This window comes from Cervus canadensis, chromosome 2, assembly GCF_019320065.1.
Source record: "Cervus canadensis isolate Bull #8, Minnesota chromosome 2, ASM1932006v1, whole genome shotgun sequence".
Lineage (NCBI taxonomy): Eukaryota > Metazoa > Chordata > Mammalia > Artiodactyla > Cervidae > Cervus > Cervus canadensis.
In genome coordinates, this window is record NC_057387.1 from 29,534,864 (window position 1) to 29,548,956 (window position 14,093).

Consider the following 14,093-nt stretch of genomic DNA (forward strand, 5'->3'; position numbering starts at 1 on the left):
ACTTTTATTTCTGAGTCTTAAGATGCATACATTCCCCTCATGATTTAACATCTCATAAAATGGGATGCATCGTATAGTGACAGCATCTCAAAACTGTCATAATTTGACAGTATTTTCACTTTCTTAATGGCACATAAAGTAAGATGTACCTTTCACACAATTTAAGATGCAAATTCTAATACAACTGTTCATTGAAATACTTATTTAAAAAATAAACTAGCACAACACTACATGCTGCTTCATGTTTTAGCTTAATATATCATAAACATATTCCCAGTTCAATATTTCTATCAGTTTTTAATGGTTACATAGGATTTTGGCCTACAGATATTTAATTTAATGTTGGACATTTAGACTGTTCCCAATTTTTCACTATCATAACCTTGCTTCAAATAATCTTTTTTACACTTATATACTTATTTCCTAAGATAAATTCTTTGGACTTGTGGGTTCAAAGGGGATTCAGATTGTGAAAAGCCATCTGCTATTTGATGCCATACTACCCTTGAAGTGTACATTAATGAATCTGAAAAGCCCTGTCATGTAATGTTAATAACTGTGGGAAAAAAGGGGAATATGTATTTACTTTGTTCCTGTATCTGAACAGGAATCCTTGTTTTCCTATTAAATATAATGTCTTCTGTTATTCTTACCAAGGAGAATTAGGGACAGCTGGAAAGCTTGTGTAAAACTTAATTCCTTTTATTCGCATTGTTCTTTTGTTAGGGACAATTCTCTCTTCAAATAAACTCCTATTTTCAGAGGGAGGAAGAATTTCCTAGTATGTAGAATATTTACAAAAGCTAAGACATGAAGTTACTCAGCATCTTATCTTCAGACATCTGTTTTACAGTATTTCTACTACCTTCCAGGCACAGTATATCTAACAGAAATAACTATTACCTGATCTTCATATCCTTCTATCTTCACAGGCGTGAACTGATCCATGTTATACTGGGCAAACGCACTGTTTTTTTAAAAGGAAGAAGAGGGAGAGAAAAGAATTATATATAAATAAGTATAAAAGGTAGTTCAGGGAATTCCCTGGCAGTCCAGTGGTTAGGACTCCATGCTTCCACTGCAGGGGGCATGGGTTCGATCCCTTGGGGAACTACAATCCTGCATGCCATATGCCACAATGGGGGGTGGGGGAAGGTAGTTCACAAAACAGTGAAAGAGAATATGTAACTGGGGTATCATTCATTACAGAAATTATAGTGATTCTGTGCAAATTTTAGGTTTGCAGAATCTGGTCCTAAAATGAACTAAAAAAAAAACAACAGTATTGGACAGGGCAGAAGATTATTTCCCAAGCAGCAGTTCTTAAAATATTTTCTACAGCTAAAATCCAAACCAATTATATATCACACCAAATGCCTTTATAACAATTATTTGTTGCTCTGCATCAAAAAAAAGAAAAACAAAAAGCTTGTTCCATCTCCCCAACCCACTTCTGCTCAGTCATTATCCAACTCTGGTTTCCTATTTACAAAGGAATTGTGGGCCAGGTGGATAGACAGTAACTGAAAGAGTACTTTGTACTGAAGAGTAAAGCAGAGTAGTGATAAAACCAGAGAACTGGAGGCCCTAAAAGCTAGACAGTGTTTAAGATTTAAAACAGACAAGAAAATCAGCCAACCAACCACCAATTTAATGTTTTTGAGGACAAGGACAAAATGAAAATGATATTCTAAATCAATGATTGGATAGAATAATCATGTAATTATTCTTTGGTTAACTCTATTAAGGTACCTTCTCAGTATCTGCTATTCTTGGCAATGTGAGAAACATCATCACTTCTCAGTACCAGCCTAATTTTTCTACAACTGACAGTTATAAAAAAAAATATGCAGCATGAACAAAAAGAACTACAGAAGAAAGTGCAATAGCTAACATTAAATTCTGTTGAGCAGAGAAAAAATATCTGAGTAAAAATAAAAATAAGACCATACATAATAAACTTTAAAGAAATAATGTTTGGAGGGAATAAGCTTTCTCCAAGGTGGGGGGGAAACAACTAAAAAAAAAAAAAAACCAAAATAGAACTGCTTTATTTTGAAGTATTTTAAACTGTTTTCAGGGTACTAGTTTATCATCAACATGGTTTACCCAATATTACAATAACAAGTAAGTGGGTTTAGAAAGATACGTACTGTGCCGCCCCTTCCCTGAGGAGATTATCATTATTAAGTAGTAGCCGGACATCTGAGGAGGAAACAATGTTAAAGATGTTAAAATTCAAATGTTCAATAGAAGGCAAACTTGAGAAATTTTAGCAGATTTCTAGATTAGATTTCTAGAAAATCAGGCTTTGCAAGATTAGGTATGGATATACTATATATGTTGAAATTCTAAAAATGTACATACACAAACAGATGCTAATAATTTTCACAGATTTGCATAGATTTTTGATATAATAATACAACAATAAATTCTCAAGGAGTTTGATATAGCAAATGAAAAACATGGTTTATAGAAACTTAAAGTTAGGACTGATAACTTATATCTAAAGAATCCTTGTAAAATAGATAAATTGTAGGCTTTTCTGTAACAGATCAAAAGAGCTGGGCACAATTCAGTCAGTGGCACCGAAATTGCTAAACATACTTTGCTCGGAACATCTAGTGCAGGGCCTATCATCTTTTCAAAAAGCTGTGTGTCAAGAGTCCAGTCACTTTTCCTTTGGAAGAGGAGGGTCCTTGTTACTAAGAAACTACCAAGAATTAACTCCAAGTGTGTGTGTATGTGTGTGTGTGTGTTTTCAATATGACTCTTTGTGAACACATGCACTGTAGTCTGCCAAGAGAGAAGGCTGATGATAAGGCAAAGGCAATTGACTCTTAGAGCTTCTTAAAGAAGGGGCTGGCAGAGCTCAATGTGTAGCATACCAATAAAAACCAGCCGTCATGTCATAAGTAGCTTGCCAATTCTTAATCTAATGCTTTGGTATCAATTATTCTCATGATATTCCTATAAAGTACATTCAATTGTCAGAAATAAAACAAGGTACTTGTTTTAAAAAGGCCACTAATTAATAAGTCAAGAATTTATCTGAACTAATCAGCTGTATAAAGTTCAAGTTGTAGGAGAATTTCTAAAAGCTCTGTTGTTGAAAATTTACACTTGGTCAATATGGAAGACAGACTAGGCAAAGAAAGGCTGCATTTGTTTTCCTCGTTAGTGCTCAAATATTCAAAGCAAGTCTATAAAGAAGAATGTCTTGATTTACTTCTTTTGTGTTATTTTACTCTTTGTAAATAACATTCATATTTCTCCTAGTTGTTTTTCCTCTGCATCATTAATTTTATCAGTGGAGATTATTGATTGTTCCACAATTTGTGGAGCTCTGAGCCAGGTGCAAATGAACATCATACAGTTCCCCTAACTAAGGAGGTAACCTTTTAATGTAAAAGTAGAATTTCAAAATAAATGTTTGCTAAACTGAACCAAGATGCACAAATATTATGATTTTACTTAAGGGGAATTTTAAGATAAGTCGGTTTATAACTTAAAATGGGATTATGATGATTGACATTAATACAGTTATATTGCCTCATTTACATTTTTTATTCTGTAAGCTGTGTTAAGACAGTAAATAGTATGGAAGGTTGTAAATATATTGGAATAGTGGTTTTCAAATTGGCTGTGACTCAGAATCACCTGAAGGACCTGATAAAGCAGATTACCCATTCCAACCCAGATCTAACGAATCGTAGGAGGATGACAACACCGGAATCTGTATATTTAACAAGCTTCCCGGATACAGTCAGTTCTGCCCCAATGGCTCTAAAAAGTGTCCTAAACTATGGCACTTCTTGAGTAAAAGCACTGAAGAGATTTAAGCTATGATTTATAATGATAGATAACTATGAAATTTAATATTGTTTCTACATTGATCAATACTGAACTACTTTAAATCTTTTCTCACATAAGATAGGTATCCTAATGTATTGGGGTCTTAAGAGCATGCTTTTGATGCAGACCTGGGTTTAAATCCCTGCTCTGACACTTACCAGCTGGGTGATAGGGTGATATTGGATAAGTTATGTTAACCTCTTTGAATTCTGATTTCCTTAGCTATAGCTATAATGTTGTAAGGATTAAGAGAGACGGCAAACATTCAATAAGTGCTTGTAAGTGATTCAAGAGGGTCTGAAATAACTAAGTACTAATCTTTACTCACCATTGAACACTTCATTGAATTCCCCTGGGGGTGCATGAGTGATAAATTTAGCAGCTATGCGTACCTAAAGAGAAATAAAATTTACAGTAAAAGAATTATGAAGAGTAGCATATAAGATGGGAAGGAATTAACAGACAACAAAATTTTTATCACATCCCTTGAAATATAATTTCGTTTAAATCTTATTGGTTAGCAGCCTTCAGATTCTCCTTTCACAAGACATCTCAAAGTGTTTATTATCCATACAGATATGTTCTAATATGGGGATATACATGCTGCTTTACTTCTGAATTTTTCTTTTTAAAAAGCTGAAAAATCAATTTTGGTCAAGATATACTATAGTCACAAAAAGAGAAAGCTACAATCCTATTTATAAACCCTTAAGCAAAACTAAATAAACATTAGCAAATTGGTTTTATACCAACTTATGTTTATGGTGTTTATCCCAATACAAGGATGATTTAATACTAATAAATCAATGTAACTTACAAATTAAAGAAGCAAAACCCTGTGATCATCTTACCTCATGCTGGAAAAAAAAAATTCAATACCCGTTCAAATATCATAATACAACAACAAAACTACTAGTTTTTAGTAGGAATAGAATAAACTTATTTAACTTTATAAAAGGTTATCTACTAAAGTTCTATAGCATACTCAATAATGATGAAATGTAAGCAGTGTCACTAATTTTATAAGCAAGACAAAGATGATTCTTGTCACCTAGACTATTCAACACTAAACGTCCTAAAGAATGCTGTGGAAAATATTTATTCTATTGTTTATTCTAAATTTCTCTCCTGCCCACTACTGCCAGTCTGTTACTGGGACTCTGATTAGAGATGGATGCTGAAATGTTAGGATCTAACCTGCATATCTAATTTTTTCTCCTATGTTTTATCTTTTCTGTCATTTTATGCCTGGTGTAGGGAGAATTCCTCAGCTGCATTTTCCACCTCATTAGCATGCTCTTCAGTTGTGCCCATTTTGCTATTCAATTCTATTTTAACTTCCAAGACGTGTGTGTGTGTGCGCGCGCGCGCGCGCGGGCGCGTGTGCAATAATCTCTTGTGTCTCCTTGAGGATATTAACTATACTTAAAGTCTTGTTCTATGGACTGTTTCCTAAGAACTTAGATATGCTGTTGATTTTTGTACTTCTCTTTCATGGTACTGTTGCTTCTCTTTGAATTTATTTTAGTTTGCCTGTTCTGTTTAGCTGCAGTTTATCTCCTCGATTGTAGGGGAGGGAAACAGTAGACTTGCTGCTGAGAATGTGTGAGCAGATTATCTTCTGAGTGAGCATCCTATGGTCATAGGCTACCTGGGGCACTGCCCTGACTCTATGCTCCCAAAGCTCATTCTCAATGCTATATTCTGAGGGCTAATGCTATTGTCTGCTGCTGCTGCTGCTAAGTCGCTTCAGTCGTGCCCGACTCTGTGCGACCCCATAAACGGCAGCCCAGCAGGCTCCCCCGTCCCTGGGATTCTCCAGGCAAGAACACTGGAGTGGGTTGCCATTTCCTTCTCCAATGCATGAAAGTGAAAAGTGAAAGTAAAGTCGCTCAGTTGTGTCCGACTCTTTGTGACCCCATGGACTGCAGCCTACCAGGCTCCTCCGTCCATGGGATTTTCCAGGCAAGAGTACTGGAGTGGGGTGCCATTGCCTTCTCCAGCTATTGTCTGCAGCTTAGCCCAAATGGGAATGAGAGGAGTCACCGTGTGGTCCAGAAAGCTTAGAGACCAATTCTGCAACGAATCCATTCCAAAGTTGTTCGGAGTTCTTCCCTTCTTTCTCCTTAAATTGATGTTCTCCAGAAAAGCCCCTACTTCCACAACAGTTTTCTTCTTCAATGTGTTTTGGGTTTCCTCTGATCTTATTTTTTTCATGTTTTTGAACCATTTCACTTTTTATCAAGAACTGCTTAAGGACCTCTCTGGTGGTCTAGTGGTTAAGAATCTGCCTGCCAATGCAGGGGACAAGGGTTCAATCCCTGGCCCTGGAAGATTCCCCATGGCACAGGGCAACTAAGCCTATGCACCACAACTACTGAGCCCGTGCCCCAGAGTCTGTGCTTTGCATCAAGAGAAGCCACTGCAATGTGAAGCCTGCACACTGCAACTGGAGAGTAGCCCCCTACCCTGCTTACTGCAATCAGAGAAATCCTGCGTGCAGCAATGAAGACCCAGCACAGACAAATAAAATAAACAAAATTTAAAAAATAATATGAATAAAAAATTAACATTGTATTATTTTTTTTAAATGCTAAAAAAAAAAAACTTTGGTCCACTGATGACACGCTTACTAATTTAAACTATTACTAATTTATGCTTCTTCCCATTCCATTTTTTCCCTACATTTTCATTTAAAAAGTTTTGGCATAAAAGGTAAGGTAAAACCGTGTATTTAATCTGCTATAGAAATCAACCTCTCATCTCTCAACAAGTGAAACGTGAAATACAAGGAATGTAAGAACCTATATAATAGAAAGAAAACCATCCAATAATCTGGAGTATCATTTAATGATATCTATATATGTGTAAGTGTGTAATAATGTGTAAGTGTAATAAGGATGTTAGCAATGAAATAGGACTGACCTCAAAGGGTCTCTCATATAATTCTCACACACTATGAGGCTACTAAAAATTCCCTAATATCTCATGTGATGAATATAAAGCTGATTCAACTTACTGACAAGGGGCAAAGAGGAACATGTATACCTAACAATAAACTGAGCTCTACTTTCCAGTTAGGCATACTCTGTTGATTTCTTCCATTTCCTTCAAACAACTTTAAGTTCATGTTGACTAAAATAAAATTAAAGTTACCAAAGTCAAACCATTCTTAAGGCAGAGAAAAAAGACACTGAGTCTTTGGAAAATAAAGCTGGGGTTGAGAATTTGAAAAAGACGGAAATAGTTTACAACTTTAGCATCCCTAGGTTTATATGGAAGATCTTATATGATTTTGCTCTTATTCTAAAAAGAGTAAAAGAAAACCTGCTTCATAACTAAACTTATCTTTTCAGGCAAGAAAGCTGACTGACTCATGTAGCAAGGCAGAATGAAAACCCTTGATTCTAATTACTGGGATCTGTTGGCCCATTAACTGACTAGATTTGTGATTCCAGAAACTTTGCTAACTTTTTTTGGTTCTGAATTTCCTCATAATAATCCAACTCCTAAAAGAGATTAGGAGATCTGCAGAACTTCTCTGAGCTATAAAACTCTCTGTATCTTTAAGACTTAGAAGACAAACTTGTATATTGACCATCTGGAAGCAGGGTTGAGGAATCCATAATACAAACACCTTCAGCTATTCTTATGCACGTACAGTTTCAGAACTCTGATGTTGCAGGGTAATGGTAGATACCTTGTGATGAAAACTGATGAAAACTGGTGGAGATTAAGAGAAAATACTCCATAAAGCTCTTATATTAACTAAGCAACAACAATAAAAAGATATGAGTTTCTAATAAGGAAGTAAGAAGTGCTTCTCAACTCATGAGAATTACACTATACAGGACTAACAGTTCTAATATGGATTTCCAATTGTGTATATATGCTTTGCAAGTGCACTTAATCATATTACTGTACTTGTTAACTGTTGTTATCAATCACTTATTTAAGAAATTAACAAACCAAAAAAAAAAAAAAAAGAAATTAGCAAACCTATTTTGAAAAGCAAACCTATTTTTTTAGCCTATTTGTGCTAAGTCTGTTGAGCAGCTATGGTCTTTCTGTCAAGGTGCATTTCCCATAATACTTACATAATTAAGAAACTCCCCTCAGTCAAGAAAAATTAAGTGCATGCAATTCAAAAATATATTCATATGCTACCCCAAAAGCAACTTCCCTTAAAAAAATAAAGCTACAGCCATATTTTACATACTACGTATTAATGTTTGAATATATAAAAATAGAAGTCACCAAACTGAAAATTCACATTACTCATATTTCTGAAGTTACCTACAAATTTTCAAGTTACAAAATTTAATGGAAATGCCATAATTGAAAAAGTGAATTGGATAATGGAGAAACTGACACTGCATGTAAAAAAGCAGCAGTTTATCCATTCAACATTTACTGAAGAGCTAGGAAGAGTCAGTAAATAAAGATTAAATACTGAATAAGACACTGTCGCTGTCCTCAAGGAATCTGTCACCTAGACAGTAATATAGCAAGCATTAAAAGGCACAGTGAAGCACAAAGGAAGATGCTGCCAATGCTGTCGACTCTACATATGTATTTAAGGAGGGCTTGGGGTGACTTTCAAAGGCAATGATGTTTCAGCTGGATTGGAGGATGAGTAGATACCAAGGAGAGTATTCCATGCAGAGGGAACAGTAGGTACAAACTAAGACAACATAGCTTGACAAACTGAATGGAGATATTTTAAAGATATGTATAATGTAAAACAACATTATTTTTTTCCAGATTCTTTTTGCATTTTCAAAAATAAAGGTTTTAAAAAATACATATGTATACTAATCATTTATGTCAAAATGCAATAAATTTTTATTATCATTATGATAAAATGAGTTGCTTGAAAAACTCTTTTAAGTTTTAATATCTAATACAATACATGTAAGGGCTTCCCTAGTGGCCCAGTAGTAAAAAATCTGCCTGCAATGCAGGAGACGTGGCAGATGCAGCTTGGATCCCTGGGTCGGGAAGATCCCCTGGAGGAAGGCATGGCAACCCACTACAGTATTCTCACCTGGAGAATCCCACGGACAAATGAGCCAGTGGGCTACAGTCCACAGGGTCGCAGAGAGACACTACTGAAGTGACTGAGCACATACACACAATACTCAGAAGCCACATAAATGAAAATTCAATTTTGAGGAATTCTCTGGAGATCCAATGGTTAGGACTCTGTGTTTCCACTGCACGGGGCAGGGTTTGATTCCTGGTCAGGGAAGTAAGATCTGACATGCCACATGGTGCAGTCAAAAACGAACAAAAAAAAGAAACAACCAAAACCCCCTCAATTTCTATGTAAACACGAAATAGTAAAGATAAATGCACCTCTATATTCACTCCAGCATTATTTACAACAGCCAAGATATGGAAATAATCTAAACGAATGGATAAAGAAGTGATGTGGAGTATGTGTGTACACATACAAATACAATAGAATATTAGACTTATGGACACGGGGAGAGGGGAGGAGAGGGTGAGATGTATGGCAAGAGTAACATGGAAACTTATATTACCATACGTAAAATAGACAGCCAACGGGAATTTGCTCTATGTCTCAGGAAACTCAAACAGGGCTCTGTATCGACCTAGAGGGGTGGGATGGGGCAGGAGATGGGAGTGAGGTTCAAAAAGGAGGGGACATATGTATACCTATGGCTGATTCATGTTGAGGTTTGAAAGAAAACAAAATTCTGTAAAGCAATTATCCTTCAATTAAAAAAATAAAATTACCAGGACTAAGTGCCACAAAGCAAATGCTCAAGTCATTAAAAAGCACTGGTACTCTGAACAAACATATAAGACATAAACCAAACTGATATACTACTTAGAAAAAAAAAAGAATGAAAATCTTCCATTTGCAACATGAATGGACATAGAGGGTATTATGCTAAGTGAAGTAAGTCAGAAAAAGACAAATACTATATAATTTCACTCACACGTGGAATCTAAAAACACTCAGGGTAACGGAGACAGAGAACAAAAAGGTAGTTGCCAGAGGGAGAGGGTTGGGTGGAGGAAAGAACTAAGTCAGGGAAATTAAGAGGTACAATCTCTAGTTGCAAAATAAATTAAGTGACTGGTATGAAATGTACAGTGTGGGGAATATAGTCAATAACTATGTATCATCTTTGTGACATACCTTAATTAGAGTTACTGTGGTAATTATTTTGAAATGTATAGAATATCAAATCACTATGCTGTATAACAGGAACTAACATAGTGTTATAGGTCAACTATACTTCAAAAACAAACTCATAGAAAAAGAATTTAGGGGTGGGGACAGATAGTCAAAAGGTACAAACTTCCTGTTAACAAGATAAGTAAGTACTAGGGATGTAATGTATAAGATAATACATATAATTAACTGCTATATTTTATATATGAAAGCTGTTAAAGAGAATAGGTCCTAAGAGTTCTCATCATAGGCAAACTTTTTTTAAAAAACTATTTCTTTACTTTCGTATCTGTCAGATGATGGATATTCGTGAAACTTACTCTAATAATCATTTCATGATGTGTATCAGTCAAATCATACACTGTACACCTTAAACTTACAGTGCTATACAGTCAATTATATCTCAATAAAACTGGGGAACAACTTGATTTTTAAGAGTGTAAATATGTTCTGAAAGCAAAAATGTTTGAGAAGTGTTCTGTGATAACATGAGTTGATTATTTACCATGCTGTTGAGTGAAAAGGGTTGCAAAATGTTGCATGTCTATCTTTTTTTTGATGTATATATGTATTTACATAAATGTATAGCTACTAACTTGTAACTGGGATCACCTCTGACAGTACTTATTATAAAAGCTTTTTTTCTTCCAATTTTAAGCTCATTTCTATGTTCAAAAAATTGTACACTAGAAATTATTTGTATGAAAAAAATAATTTTTAAAAGGAAAAAAAGGGGCATGTCAACATTTTCTATACAGTAAATAATTTTTAAAAAATTATCTGAGAATATCAAGAACAGGAGAAATGTCCAATTAGAGAAAACAAGACATCTCCTAATTTTTAAACTGAAGTGGGGAGACTTGAAGATATATATGCTATGGTAAGGTGAAGTTTTTTGTTTTTTTTTTTTAAGGTGAAGTTTTAAATGAGCAGTTAAAAGAAATGTAGTTATCGTTAGATGCCAACATGGGGTCCTATCACTGTTATGGTAAACGACCTCCTTTTTTTACTTCTGAGAGTTAGTAAAAAAGACAGATTAGTCAACTCTCTGTATTTGTGGGTTCTGCATATAAGGATCGAAAATATTTTGGGGAAAAAAATTCCAGAAAGTTCCAAAACTCAAAGCTCGAATCTGCAACACACTACTTTTATATTATATTAGACATTACAAGTAATCTAGAGATGATTTAAAATATATGGCAGGATGTAAGTTATACACAAATCCTACACCACTTCACATCAAGAACTTGAGCATTCTTGTATTTTGTGATCTGTGGGGGTCCTTGAACCAATGTGCCTACATGAGATGACCATACTCAGTATTAGATAAACACCTGACAGTCTTTGAAGACAGGCTTTGAAGTGTTGAGCTGTTCTGTCAATATAACAATACCATAAAAACACCTTGAAGGAATACTTGTAATATAAGTAGTAGTGATACATTCATATAATCACTATAAAATCTAAAGTGTGCTCAATGGGTCTCTTTTACAATTTGGCTCACCCCCTCTCATTTTTCTACTGTTTAGTTCCTAGACCTACAGCTACACTCCCACCTTAGGGCTATTGCAATTTTTATTTCTTTTGCCAGAAATGCTTTTCTATCAGAGTTCACTTCCCTCTTCATTCAAGTTCAAATACCACCCACTAAAGTACCCTTCTCTGACTTCCTGACTTCTATAAATTACCTCCTGTACCCTCCATAACCTTCATAATTCTTGCCCCTTTACTTGCTTTAAATTTCTTCAGAGAACTTGCCACTGAACATATGGTTATTGCTTAAGACCTCCAAAAGAATTCTAAGAGTGTAGAGCAGAGGTCTGCAAAGTGCTAAAGGTCCAGAAAATAAACGTTTCAGAGCTGTGTGGACCACATGATCTCTGTCCCAACTGTAAACTAAAGGAGCCTGCATTCCAATAAGACTTTTTTAACTGAGGTACAACTGACAAATAAATCATAAAATAATTAAAGGGTACGATGTGAGTGTTTTTGACATACACACACACACACACATCTATAGTGTGAAAGGTTTACCCCTACTGAGTTAACTAACATTATTTTAGACACTGCAATTTGTATTTCATGTAATTTTCACATCATGAAATAGTCTTTTGATTTTTTTCCCCCTAGCAGGCCTTAAAAAAGCAGGCAATGGGTGAGATTTTCCAACTCTTGGCACAGGGCATAAGAATTTGTTGTCTGTTAATTGCTGTATACCTAGGACTAAGACCTGGCATATACAAGGAATGTAAATGAATGAATACTATTTTATTGTTTACAAAACTCTTTCATAACCTCTCTTTTGATCTTAAAATAGTTTGTTAAAATAGGCAGGGAAGAGACTATTATTTCCATTGTAAATGAAGGAACAGGTTCAGAAGTTCCTTGTCCAAGGTCACATACTTAACAAAGGGGCGGCAATGCACTAGACAATCAACTATATTATGCAATACTAACAGGTATTAAAATTCAGGAGAATTTTATATATAGTGGGATCTTGTGAGTTTGGCCTAATCCTTTTAGAATTTCTTTAAACCAAGAATTGAGACAAAACTTTGCGCGTGAAAGCTGCAGTTGTCACAAAGTTGGGAGGGATAAATAGAATGATAAACAACTTTAAAAGTCCAAATTTTATCATCTAGTCTCAAAACTGAGTCAAAACTAACAAGATGAAATTTAAGAGAGATAAACAAAATCATGGGAACAAGCAAAAGGAGAAAGAGAAATGGCAGAGCAGCTGGTAATTGCAAAAATATTTTTGTTGCAATACAGATGAGGGATGGGACCTCCCTGATGGTCCAGTGGTTAAGAATGTGCCTGCCAATGCAGGGGACGTGGGTTTGATCCCTGGTCCAGGAAGATCCCGCATGCCATGGAGCAACTAAGCCTACGCACCACAACTACTGAGCCCAGGAACAGCAGTTACTGAGCACATGCGCTGCAACTACTGAAGCCCAGGCGCCCAGAGCCGGAGCTCTGCGACAAGAGCAGCCCCGACAACGAGAAGCCTGTGCACTCAACTAGAGTAGCCCCCACTCACAACTAGAGAAAAGCCCATGCAGCAACGAAGACCCTGCACAGACAAAAATAAGTAAATACAAATTTTTAAAAAGTCCTTGTTTCATAAAGTAAGTTTCACTGTACATAACATTCATATGATAGTATCTGCAGTAAAGTGTGTATTTTAAAGGGGGAGAAGCTCAAGTCTCATATACAATGCCATCCCTTCATATATTTAAAGATTCTAATAATGTTAATTCCATGGAATGCACTGTATTATATTTCTAACCTAAACGGGGAATTTAAAGTCTGTAAGTATCTATCAAAGATAACTTTACTTATACTTCAGTTTCTTCTCATTTTCCTTATCATCTTACTTTTCCAAAGAGGAAAATAAAGCAAAACACTCAATCCTGGCAAGATTCAAAATTTCATTTTTATATTGCTAATATCTGTACTGAAGTTTAACAATCAAACCAAGAAGGTAATATATCCTATTGTTTCCCAGAAGCTGCTAGTTTTAATTTTAGTAAGAAACTTTAGAAAATTATTAGAAAAATAAATTTATAAAACTCAAATTTTTAGCTTACTAAATAATCTTTTTTTCCCTTGGCTCTGCCATACAGTTTGTGGGACCATAGTTCCCTGACCAGGGATTGCACCCAGACCCTCAGCAGTAAAAGCAGACTCCTAACCACTGGACTGCTGGGGAATTCCCCCAAAACAATCTTTTAATAACAGACCTCATATATTTCAACATTGGGGGCTTCACTGGTGGCTCAGAGGTTAAAGCGTCTGCCTGCAATGCGGGAGACCTGGGTTCGATCCCTGGGTCAGGAAGATCCCCTGGAGAAGGAACTGGCAACCCACTCCAGTATTCTTGCCTGGAGAATCCCATGGACGGAGAAGCCTGGTGGGCTACAGTCCACGGGGTCGCAAGGAGTCGGACACGACTGAGCAATTACATCTATTCATAACCACCTTTTTAAGATAATTTCCTTAACAAAAGAATTTCAAGTTGAATATTTAA

General features: G+C 35.6%; 1 protein-coding gene across 1 annotated transcript in view; it reads right to left on the reverse strand.

Moving 5' to 3' along the window:
- The window catches only part of CAPZA1 (capping actin protein of muscle Z-line subunit alpha 1), a 42,108-nt gene that overhangs the window by 15,359 nt on the left and 12,656 nt on the right, over positions 1 to 14,093 (reverse strand). Inside the window, exons 2-4 of the mRNA XM_043460322.1 lie at positions 4,184 to 4,247; positions 2,154 to 2,205; positions 904 to 967 (exon numbers count right to left, since the gene is read on the reverse strand). Of these exons, the coding sequence (XP_043316257.1) occupies positions 904 to 967; positions 2,154 to 2,205; positions 4,184 to 4,247 (180 nt within the window). The remainder of the gene's footprint in view (positions 1 to 903; positions 968 to 2,153; positions 2,206 to 4,183; positions 4,248 to 14,093) is intronic.